The 12,990-nt window shown below is 44.8% G+C and overlaps 1 protein-coding gene across 6 annotated transcripts in view; it reads left to right on the forward strand.

The window, feature by feature from the left end:
* The first annotated feature begins 9,465 nt into the window (after nt 1–9,465).
* The window catches only part of LRRC7 (leucine rich repeat containing 7), a 508,212-nt gene continuing 504,687 nt past the window's right edge, over nt 9,466–12,990 (forward strand). For 4 of the 6 annotated variants that reach the window (XM_089660766.1, XM_089660763.1, XM_089660761.1 and 1 more), the window contains exon 1: nt 9,466–9,868. Coding sequence is in view for 1 of the 6 variants with exons in the window: in XM_089660762.1 (XP_089516888.1) it covers nt 9,844–9,868 (25 nt within the window). In the remaining 5 variants the exon portion in view is untranslated. The remainder of the gene's footprint in view (nt 9,869–12,990) is intronic. The other 2 variants (XM_089660764.1, XM_089660765.1) reach the window with 1 other exon arrangement.

Genomic DNA, 12,990 nt, shown 5'->3' on the forward strand with positions numbered 1-12,990 from the left:
GCAGAATACATTTTAGCCAAAACTTATGAAGAAATTAGATTTTTACTGGATATATTTTGTAGCTGAAAGTAAAAAATATTGGGGTTTTTTTTTCAAAAATTTCGGTTATTTTTCATTTATATCGCAAAAAATAAAAAACCTATTTGTATGAAAAGAATGATATAAATTTCATTTGGGTTGCATGACCACACTGTATAGCAAAAAATGGCCTGGTCATAAAGGGGGTAAAATCTTCCGGAGCTGAAGTGGATAATAACCATTGTGCATCGTAGTGTTTTTATTGATATACAGTGCAGGGAGACCATTTCCTACCCTCAATATTGTAAAAGAGACTTTGTATCTCTTCTGTAGGAAATGCTTCTTGCCTGCCTGCAAGCTAGCTTATTCAGCTTACACATTGAGCCACGTGTGTGCGTTGTGTATGTGCCAGACCTTGAGCGCGGGATCAAATACCTCTTTTGTGCCAAATACCAAAATACAAAAATACAATAATAAAAAAATACAAAAAGAATATAAAATAAAAATAAAAAATATAAAAATAAAAAAAACTAAAATGCCAAAAAATGCCCTACCCAATGGAAGATAGAAAAAAGATGGCAAAGTTGTTAGTGGCAAGGACAAAGGAGACTGAAATTGTAGCATTGCTAGAGAAAAGATCGCTCTGGGAGGTAAGAGCTGAGAATTTTAGTTCTGCTTTAAAGCTGAGTTCCAGGCACAAAAACTTGATTTAAATATCTTCCTTAATATCCACATAGTATATAAATCTACTTTGAGTGCACCAAATGCCTTTGCAAACCCAGTTATTACCTTGTAATAGTAGCAGTGACTTCATCACTGTGCTGTACATAGCCTGTGCAGACAGCCGCGCTGTGGGAGGGGCCCAGCAGCTCCACCCACTACAGGCTGCCTGCAGAAAACTACAGGAGGAGGCAGCAAGACCAGTCACCCTGCACAAGAAGAGAGAGCAGCAGTGAGTAGTGGGAGGGACTCAACAGGCTCCACCCACTACAGGCTGCCTGCACAAAACTACAGGAGGAGGCAGCGACAAGACCAGTCACCCTGCACAAGAAGAGAGAGCAGCAGTGAGTAGTGGGAGGGACCCAACAGGCTCCACCCACTACAGGCTGCCTGCAGAAAACTATAGGAGGGGGCGGCGACATGACCAATCACCCTGCACAAGAAGAGAGAGCAGCAGTGAGTAGTGGGAGGGACCCAACAGGCTCCACCCACTACAGGCTACCTGCAGAAAACTATAGGAGGGTGCGGCGACATGACCAATCACCCTGCACAAGGAGAGAGAGAGCAGCAGTGAGCTGTCTTTATTACAGGAAGCTCCTGCACAGAGGGAGGAAGGAAGGATTGCCTCCTGAAGACTGTGGATTGCTTTTCAGAGGGTGATGAAAACTGAAACCTATGTGAAATAAGCCTAAGGAAAATTTCAGACAGGCACTTCTTCTGTCACCTCTTATTTAATGCAAAGCTCAAAAAGGTACATGAATTACTTTGCTGTGTTTATCACGCATAGGGAAGCCTATTGAAATGAATGGGCTGCCCTATGAGTGTAGTGCAAGCAATGTACATATACGTGGCACGATTGTGTGGACATCCTTGAAATGCCATAATGTGAATTCAGCATTGGGGGGAACTGTGTGATGAGGGGGCTTTAGGGTAGGTTATCCATGTCTGCAGAGAAACTACCTCTCCTTCTGAAGATACCAGATTGTACAATCACATAATAATATTTATCAGATTTAGTTTATAATAGTTGACGTGTCACTAACCCCAAACAAGCATGAAAATTAGGACTGCCCACTTCACTTGCAGCATGCTTCTTCTGGATAAATAGTAAAATGGTCAAGAAAGGAAACTAGCATTTTTCAGAAGCAACTGATCAGTTTCTGTATTTCTCTTGCACATACGGTACATAGAGAGTGACAGTACATATATATATATATCAGGAAAGTGTAGCAAGAGAAGGAGAGATACAGTATACAGTGCATATGGAAGAGAAAGAAAGAGATTCTCTCTCCATATATATATATATATATATATATATATATATATATATATATACCGTATCTCTCGCTCTATATACTGTATCTATGTATATACTGTATTGGGTAAAATAAGTATTGAACACGTCATCATTTTTCTCAGTAAATATATTTCCAAAGGTGCTATTGACATGATATTTTCACCACATGTCTGTAACAACCCATGCAAATCCAAACATTCAAAGAAACCAAAACACATATGTTCAGAAACTAAAGTGTTACTAAACCCAGGACCCTGCATTCACTATATCTGGTCTCCCTGGACCCTGCATTCACTATATCTGGTCTCCCCAGACCCTGCATTCAGTATATCTTGTCTCTCCACACCCTGTATTCACTATATCTGGTCTCCCAGGACCCTGCATTCACTATATCTGGTCTCCCAGGACCCTGCATTCACTATATCAGGTCTCCCTGGACCCTGCATTCACTATATCTGGCCTCCCCGAACCCTGAATTCATTATATCTGGTCTCCCAGGACCCTGCATTCATTTTATCTGGTCTCCCAGGACCCTGCATTCACTATATCTGGTCTCCCCAGACCCTGCATTCACTATATCTAGCCTCCCCGGACTCTGAATTCACTTGTGGTCTCCTCGGACCCTGCATTCACTATATCTGGCCTCCCCGGACCCTGCATTCACTATATCTGGTCTCCCCAGACCCTGAATTCACTATATCTGGTCTCCCCAGACCCTGCATTCACTATATCTGGTCTCCCTGGACCCTGCATTCACTATATCTGGTCTCCCCGGACCCTGCATTCACTATATCTGGTCTCCCCGGACCCTGTATTCACTATATCCAGTCTCCCTGGACCCTGCATTCACTATATCCACTCTCCCCGGACCCTGCATTCACTATATCTGGTCTCCCCAGACCCTGCATTCACTATGTCTGCTCTCCCTGGACACTGCATTCACTATATCCACTCTCCCCGGACCCTGCATTCACTATATCCACTCTCCCCGGACCCTGCATTCACTGTATCCGCTCTCCCCGGACCCTGCATTCACTATATCTGGTCTCCTCGGACCCTGCATTCACTATATCTGGTCTCCTCGGGCCCTGCATTCACTATATCTGCTCTCCCCGGACCCTGCATTCACTATATCTGGTCTCCCCGGACCCTGCATTCACTGTATCCGCTCTCCCCGGACCCTGCATTCACTATATCTGGTCTCCCCGGACCCTGCATTCACTATATCCGGTCTCTCTGGACCCTGCATTCACTATATCTGGTCTCCCTGGACCCTGCATTCACTATATCTGGTCTCCTCGGGCCCTGCATTCACTATATCTGGTCTCCCTGAAGCCTGCATTACCTATATCTGGTCTCTCACAGCACACAGAACGTGTAAATGCAATTATTTTAGTAAATATAAACTGCTAAATACAGTTTCTCATCAGAAGTATATAGCACTCCTGTGACTTCTATCAGTGTTCAAAAGAGTACTGGTTAAAGCTTGTAGGAGAAGTTTTATCTAGGAGGATGCAGGGCCCCTGACCTCTGTCTGGACAGTGCTGATTGGCCCTGTGCTGATCACATGCACTCTCCCAAGAAAACAAAACACCTCTCTAGCAATACACACCAAACTGACCATGTACAGAGTGTCTCCACTGATATGTCAGGAGAAGGGGAGGATCAGAGAATTCAGGATGTTTTACACAATGCAGAGGAGTAACCCCTTAGGTTCCACAGTGAGTATAACAAGCATGCTTTACTGCATATACAGACTAATTTTTACTGTTGTGGGTTTAGTAACACTTTAAGTTAGGTGTAATAAAATGGAATGACACAGGGAAAAAGTATTGAAGAAAAAGAGGTGCAAAAAGGCATGGTAAACCAAGACACCAGCTGAAATCTATCAGTAGTTAGAAAGCAATCCTGCCCCCTGTCAGTGCAAATTAATATCAGCTGGTTCAGACTCAACTGATTTCCTAAAAAAAAAAGTGTCTCATTACCAAAGTGTCACACAAAAAACATCTCATGATGGGTCAAAGCAAAGAGCTCTCCCAAGACATTCACAACCTTGTTGTTGCAAAACATACTGATTGCATTGGTTACAAGAGGATTTCTAAACTTCTGAATGTTCCAGTGAGCACTGTTGGGGCCACAATCTGGAAGTGAAAAGAACATCATCATCTTATTATAAACCGGCCACAGCCAGGTGCTCCTTGAAAGATTTTTGACAGAAGAGTAAAAAGTATTATCAGAAGAGTTGTCCAAGAGCCAAGGACCACTTGTGCAAAACTCTAGAAAGCTTCGAAATGACCTGGAATTAGCAGGTACAATTGTTTCAAAGAGAATAATAAGTGATGCACTCAACCGCCATGGACTGTACGGCCAGGTGCTCCTCGCAAGGTTTTTGACAGGAGTGAAAAGTATTATCAGAAGAGTTGTCCAAGAGCCAAGGACCACTTGTGGAAAGCTTTAGAAAGCTTCAGAAAGACCTGGAATTAGCAGGTACAATTGTTTCAAAGAAATCAATAAGTAATGCACTCAGCCGCCATCGCCTGTACGCACACTCACCACGCAAGACTCCATTGCTCAAGAAAAAGCATGTTGAAGCTTGATTAAAGTTGCTGCACAACATTTGGACAAGCCTGTGATATACTGGGAGAATATAGTCTGGCCAGATGAGACCAAAATTGAACTCTCTGGATGCCATAATACACACCATGTTTGGAGGTCAAATGGCACTGCACATCCCCCCAAAAACACCATACCAACAGTGAAGCATGGAGGTGGGAACATCATGGTGTGGAGCTGTTTTTCAGCAAAGCAATGATCAGTCTAAAAATTGAATGGTAGGTGTATTGTAACACTAAGAGACAGAATAGCAACAAAAAAATTAAAAAGAAATGCATGTCTAACAAATTATGCATTAACTTGCATGTTCATGAGGGAAATAAGTATTTGATCCCCTGTCATTCAGCAGGATTTCTGGCTACCAGGTGTCTTTCAGACAGGTGACAAGCTGAGATTACAAGCAGTCTCTTAAAGGGAGTGCTGCTAATCTCATTTTGTTACCTGTATAAAAGACACCTGTCCACAGGAGCAATCAAACAATCAGATTCCAAACTCTCCACCATGGCAAAGACCAAAGAGCTGTCCAAGGATGTCAGGGACAAGATTGTAGATCTACACAAGGCTGGACTGGGCTACCAAACTATGGCCAAGCAGCTTGGTGAGAAGGTGACAACAGTTGGTGTAATCATTCACAAATGGAAGAAACACAAAACAACTGTCAGTCTCCCTAGGTCTGGTGCACCATGCAAGATCTCACCTCGTGGAGTGTCAGTGATCATGAGAACAGTGAGGAATCATCCCAGAACTACACTATCTTGTCAATGATCTCCAGGTAGCTGGGACCACAGTCACCAAGAAAACAATTGGTAACACACTACGCCGACAAGGATTGAAATGCTGCAGTGCCCGCAAGGTCCCTCTGCTCAAAAAAGCACATGTCCAGGCCCGTCTGAAGTTTGCCACTAAACATCTGAGTGATGCAGAGGAGGACTGGTTGAAAGTGTTGTGGTCAGATGAGACCAAAATCGGGCTCTTTGGCATCAACTCAACTCGCCGTGTTTGGAGGAGGAGGAATGCTGCCTATGACCCCAAGAACACCTTTCCAACTGTCAAGCATGGTGGTGGACAGTGGACAGGGCAATGTACCATCAAATCTTGGGTGAGAACCATCTTCCCTCAGCCAGGGCAGTGAAAAGGGGTCATGGGTGGGTGTTCCAGCATGACAATGACCCAAAACACATGGCCAAGGCAACAAAATGTGGCTCAAGAAGAAGCACATTAAGGTCCTGGAGTGGCCTAGCCAGTCTCCAGACCTTAACCCAATTGAAAATCTGTGGAGGGAGCTGAAAGTTTGAGTTGCCAAACGTCAACCACCAAACCTTAATGACTTGGAGAGGATCTGCCAAGAGGAGTGGGCCAACATCCCTCCTGAGATGTGTGCAAACCTGGTGGCCAACTACAGGAAATGTCTGACCTCTATGATTGCCAACAAGGGATTTGACACCAAGTACTAAGTCATCTTTTGTGAAGGGGATCAAATACGTATTTCCCTCATGAACATGCAGATCAGTCATCATTTGTTAGACATGCATTTCTGCTGAATTTTTTGTTGCTATTCTGTCTCTCAGTGTTACAATACACCGAACATTCAATTTTTAGACCGATCATTTCTTTGTGAGTGGGCAAACATTCAAAATCAGCCGGGGATCAAATACTTATTTCCTTCACTGTATATATAGAAGAGAAATGCTTTCTTCCCTGTTTGCCGTATCTCTCTCTCTGTATCTCCCTCTCCCATGTATACTGTATCTCTATCTCATATAAACTGTACCACTTTTTTCCATATATACAGTATCTCCCTCTCTCTTCTACATATATTGTATCCCTCTCTCTTCTATATACAGTATACTGTATCTCTGTCTCTTCTCTGACTTCACTTGCAGCATGCTTATTCTGGATAAATAGGAAAGATGGCCAAGACAGGAAACTAGTATGCTTTACAGAAATGGCTGGTCACCTTCTGTATTTCTCTTATACATACAGTATATATATAGTGTATCAAGAGAAAGAGAGAGATACAGTATATATAGGACAGAGAGAAATACACTCTCTCCCTCCCTCTCCCATATATACAGTATCTCCTTCTCTCTTTTGTATATACTGTATCCCTTTCTCTTCTATATACAGTATATTGTATCTCTGTCTCTTCTCTGACTTCACTTGCAGCATGCTTATTCTAAATATATAGTAAAGACGGCCAAGACAGGAAATTAGCATTCTTTACAGAAGCGACTCTCAGTTTATGTATTTCTCTTACACATACAGTATATATAGAGATACAGAGTATATATATATATAGTGTATCAAGAGAAAGAGAGAGAGATACAGTATATATAGAACACAGAGAAATATACTCTCTCCCTCCCTCTCCCATATATAAAGTATCTCCTTCTCTCTTTTGTATATACTGTATCCAGGGGCGGACTGACAACTCATGGGGCCCCCGGGCAATAGGGGATCATGAGGCACCTGTGTCCTTGCCCAAACTCAAAAAAGCCTATGAAAAAGGTACCAGGGGCATCTCCCGGGGCCCCCTACTGACCCCGGGCCCTCGGGCAGTGTCCAAGTTTCCATATGGTCAGTCTGCCCCTGACTGTATCCCTTTCTCTTCTATATACAGTATACTGTATCTCTGTCTCTTCTCTGACTTCACTTGCAGCATGCTTATTCTAAATATATAGTAAAGACTCATCAGCAGGGGCGGACTGACAACTCATGGGGCCCCCGGGCAATAGGGGATCATAGGGCCCCTGTGTCCTTGCCCACACTCAGAAAAACCTATAAAAAAGGTACCAGGGCATTTCATGGGGCCCCCTACTGACCCCGGGCCCTTGGGCAGTGCGCCCCTGTATACAATATATAGATATATATATATATATATATATAGTGTATCAAGAGAAAGAGAGAGATAAAGTATTTATAGGAGAGAAATATACAGTATTCTCTCCCTCTCTCTCTCCTATATGTACAGTATCTCCCTCTCTCTTCTATATACAGTATGCTGTATCTCTCTGTTATAATACAAATGGGAGAGAGGAAGAGAGTATATTTCTATCTCTTCTATATATACTGTATGTGTAAGAGAAATGCAGAAACTGATGAGTCGCTTCTGTAAAGAATGCTAATTTCCTGTCTTGGCCATCCTTACTATTTATCCAGAATAAGCATGCTGCAAGTGAAGTCAGAGAAGAGACAGAGACACAGTATACTGTATATAGAAGAGAAAGGGATACAGTATATACAAAAGAGAGAAGGAGATACTGTATATATGGGAGAGGGAGGGAGAGAGTATATTTCTCTCTGTCCTATATATACTGTATCTCTCTCTCTTTCTCTTGATACACTATATATATATACAGTATACAGGGACGGACTGACCATTCGAGCACTGCCCAAGGGCCCGGGGTCAGTAGGGGGCCCCATGAAATGCCCCTGGTACCTTTTTTATAGGTTTTTCTGAGTGTGGGCAAGGACACAGGGGCCCTATGATCCCCTATTGCCCGGGGGCCCCATGAGTTGTCAGTCCGCCCCTGCTGATGAGTCGCTTCTGTAAAGAATGATAATTTCCTGTCTTGGCCATCTTTACTATATATTTAGAATAAGCATGCTGCAAGTGAAGTCAGAGAAGAGACAGATACAGTATACTGTATATAGAAGAGAAAGGGATACAGTCAGGGGCGGACTGACCATATGGAAACCTGGGCACTGCCCGAGGGCCCGGGGTCAGTAGGGGGCCCCGTGAGATGCCCCTGGTACCATTTTCATAGGCTTTTTTGAGTTTGGGCAAGGACACAGGGACCCCATGATCCCCTATTGCCCGGGGGCCCCATGAGTTGTCAGTCTGCCCCTGGATACAGTATATACAAAAGAGAGAAGGAGATGCTGTATATATGGGAGAGGGAGGGAGAGAGTATATTTCTCTGTGTTCTATATATACTGTATCTCTCTCTCTTTCTCTTGATACACTATATATATATATACTCTGTATCTCTATATATACTGTATGTGTAAGAGAAATACATAAACTGAGAGTCGCTTCTGTAAAGAATGCTAATTTCCTGTCTTGGCCGTCTTTACTATATATTTAGAATAAGCATGCTGCAAGTGAAGTCAGAGAAGAGACAGAGATACAGTATACTGTATATAGAAGAGAAAGGGATACAGTATATACAGAAGAGAGAAGGAGATACTGTATATATGGGAGAGGGAGGGAGAGAGTGTATTTCTCTCTGTTCTATATATACTGTATCTCTCTCTTTCTCTTGATACACTATATATAGATATATATATATATAGATATATATATATATATACTCTGTATGTCTCTATATACTGTATGTGTAAGAGAAATACAGAAACTGATGAGTCGCTTCTGTAAAGCATACTAGTTTCCTGTCTTGGCCATCTTCCCTATTTATCCAGAATAAGCATGCTGCAAGTGAAGTCAGAGAAGAGACAGATGCCGTATATATATATATATCTGGAAGAAGAGAACATTGTATATATACATATGAATGAGAGACATCCAGTATATAGAGAGTCGGTGCCCCTTTGATCTTACGCCCCCCCCCCCCCCCCCCCATTCAGTTGTCGGTTCCCTGTGCTGTGACCCATCATCGTCCCCCCCCCCCTTGAGGTGTACAGTGCTGAGTGGAGGGGATGCGGCACAGCTGATGGACCCCCCCCCCCTCGTCCCCCCCGATCCTCATAGAAGCCCCCTAGGTGTGTGCGGGGGGGAGGTGGGAGCCGTGACGTCACGGTGTGTGGGGGCGGCGGGAGGGGCTGCACAGGCTCCGATCGCTCGGAGAGCCCGGCGGGAGCTTAGCGCTGCCTCTGCCGCTGCTGCCACCACCGCTGCCCGGGCTGAGACTGGCAGAGCCCCCCTCCGCCCCCCCCCGCCCGGTACCCTCCAGCACCCCCCTCCCTCCATGCCGCAGAGCCGTGCCCAGGCACCTGGATGGAGGTGGCAGAGGATGACCCCCCCACTCTCAGCAGACAGGTCCCCCCAGCTCTCCTTGTAACTGCTGTCATGTCTCTGCAGCCTGACCCACGTCTCTGCCTTATGGGGGCCAGCCTGAAGGACACCCTGTAGACCCCCGTGCTGCCCCCTCTGGACCTTGTGCTGCTGCTGCCATCTCCGTGCTCCTTCCCTCCCTGCACACCACTAAGGAATAGCAGACCTGTGCTGGGCACTAATGGGCAACCTATCATCTCTCCAATGTGAGTATCAATGGGCATGGTGGTGGTGGTGGGGGGGGGGGGTCCAGGGGGTCAGGATTGAGTGTGGGGGGGGGGGGGACACCCATTGCAGCGCTGGAGCCCTTCTCCTGGACACAAGGGGTTAACCTATAGAAGGATCAGCTGTGTGTGTAGCCTGGCACTCCATGCCCAGGACTGGCATTGTATGATTGGAGAAGATTTCTGCACAGTAACTGGATCTTATGCATTGTTGCAACATCTTGCTTCTCCTATGGACTGCCACTCTGTGCACTGATTGCATGCTACAATAAGCATTGCATTATTCTATACGATTTCTGAAGATCTTCTCCCCCAACTGTCTTTTTTTTTTAGTTCTGTGATTGTAGCAAGTGGGCTTTATACAACATCAGCACTCTATAGCCTTCATTTTATGTGTTGCTAGGGGGGATCGTGTAACTGTATTTCCTGTGCCGCTGCTATTTTATTTTCCAAAAGTGCTGGAGAGGTGCCACCGTATGCCCTGCGCTGCTACTGTCATTTTTTTTTTTTTTGCTGCTGGATTCTCCTCTAGACTGCCGGTATCATGGTATATCAAGCCTTTGTGTCTGATTCTGTTTGATAATCCAATGTGTCTCCCATCAGCACTGTATCTGGGCAGTTCACAGGCTGCAGGTTTGCCTGGTGATGTAAAAGTCTCTTCTGCCTGTAGAAAGTCTGAGATGGCATGCTTGGGGTAGGAGCTGTCCGCCAGCTGGTGCTGAATAGGAGGCATTGGCTACATGCTCCTTCTGTGTTAAAGGAGTGCTACACTTTAAAGAATTTCAGGCCACGTACTGTGGGCAGTTCATTTTCTGTACCTGTGGGGTCTAATGCCTTTGGAGCTGGGGGAGTCCGTAAGAGTGCGCTCCTCTGTCTGCGTGCCGCCATCTTAGGAGTTGAAGTTGGGTAATCCTCTCCTTTGGACTTTGATCTACTTAGTGCTCAAGAAACTCTCTAGATGGCTAGTGACCTATCTGTAAGGAGGTCATTCTTCCCAATGGCCACAAGTGTAAGGAGCATTCTTCTCACTCATTTTTAGCAGGGGTTCCCTGAGACAGGAAAGTTTCTTAAAGGGTTCCTCTGTGTTGAAAAGGTTGAGAAATGGTACTCTAGAATGTCTGAGATGGCATGCTTGGGGTAGGAGCTGTCTGCCAGCTGGTGCTGAATAGGATGCATTGGCCACATGGTCATTCTGTGTTAAAGGGATGCTACACTTTAAAGAAGAATTTCAGGCCACGTACTGTGGGCAGTTCATTTTCTGTACCTGTGGGGTCTAATGCCTTTGGAGCTGGGGTAATCCATGAGAGTGAGCTTCTCTGTCTGCATGGCGCCATCTTAGGAGTTGAAGTTGGGTAATCCTCTCCTTTGGACTTTGATCTACTTGGTGCTCAAGAATCTCTCTAGATGGCTAGTGACCTATCGGTAAGGAGGTAATTCTTCCCAATGGCCACAAGCATGAGAAGTATTCTTCTCACTATTTTTAGCAGGGGTTCCATAAGACAGGAAAGTTTCTTCAAGGGTTCCTCTGTGTTGAAAAGGTTGAGAAAGGGTACTCTAGAATGTCTGAGATGCATGCTAGGGATAGGAGATGTTTGGCAGCCGGTGCTGAATAGGATGCATTGGCTACATGGTTAAAGGGATGCTACACTTTAAAGAAGAATTTCAGGCCGCGTACTGTGGGCAGTTCATTTTCTGTACTTTTGGGGTCTAATGCCTTTGGAGCTGGGGAATCCATGAGAGTGAGCTCCTTTGTCTGCATGCCACTATCTTAGGAGTTGAAGTTGGGTAATCCTCTCCTTTGGACTTTGATCTACTTGGTGCTCAAGAATCTCTCTAGATGGCTAGTGACCTGTCTGTAAGAAGGTCATTCTTCCTAATGGCCACAAGCATGAGGAGTATTCTTCTCACTCATTTTTAGCAGGGGCTCCCTGAGACAGGAAAGTTTCTTCAAGTTTCTGTGTTGAAAAGGTTGAGAAAGGGTACTCTAGAATGCCTGAGATGGCATGCTTGGGGTAGGAGCTGTCCGTTTGCCGGTGCTGAATAGGATGCATTGGCTACATGGTCATTCTGTGTTAAAGGGATGCTACACTTTAAGAAGAATTTCAGGCCACGTACTGTGGGCAGTTCATTTTCTGTACCTCTGGGGTCTAATGCCTTTGGAGCTGGGGGAATCCATGAGAGTGTGCTCCTTTGTCTGCATGCCACCATCTTAGGAGTTGAAGTTGAGTAATCCTCAACTTTGGACTTTGATCTACTTGGTGCTCAAGAATCTCTCTAGATGGCTAGTGACCTATCTGTAAGGAGGTAATTCTTCCCATTGGCCTGCATTGGCTACATGGTCATTCTGTGTTAAAGGGATGCTATGCTTTAAGAAGAATTTCAGGCCATGTACTGTGGACAGTTAATTTTATGTACCTGTGGGGTCTAATGCCTTCAGATCTCTGGTGATCCTTGGAATGTACCTTTTAGTCTACATGCCACCATCTTAACAGTTTAAAGTGGGTAGTCCCCTCCTTTGGACTTTGATCCACTTGGTGTTCAAGAATCTCTCTATTTGGCTGGTGATGGAAAGTCTGTTTTGTCTCTAGGACAGCCTTTTGAAAACCTTTTAATAATGGAAGAACCCTTGGAATAATGTTCTGGTCTTATTAGCAGGAACTCCTGCTTTTAATTTTTATATGTACAGCTCACAGTACATTAGTGTGATGGCCAATAGGAAGAATGCTCCTTATTACATTTGTGACCAGTAGGAAGAACCACTCTTCCTACAGATAGCCCAAAAGATAATTGGCATCAGTAAGTACTTATCTGAGACTCAGAGATTGCTCATTGCTCAAGGAGCTCCTAGAAACCACTGGAGGAACTGGTTAAGGAAGTCTGCTCAAGAAAGTCTGAAGTGGCATGCTTGGGATAGGAGCTTTCTGCCAGCTGGTGCTGAATATAATGCATTAGCTGCATGGTCATTCTGTGTAAAAGGGCTGCTACACCTTGAACAAGAATTTCAGGCCACGTACTGAAGGCGGTTAATATTCCATACCTTTGGTGTCTGATTCCTTGGGATCTGTGGGAATCCTTGAGAGTGCGTTCCTCAGTCTGCGTACTGC

This window comes from Staurois parvus, unplaced genomic scaffold, assembly GCF_062004578.1.
Source record: "Staurois parvus isolate SC_StPar_1 unplaced genomic scaffold, SC_StPar_1.0 ptg001270l, whole genome shotgun sequence".
Classification (NCBI taxonomy): domain Eukaryota; kingdom Metazoa; phylum Chordata; class Amphibia; order Anura; family Ranidae; genus Staurois; species Staurois parvus.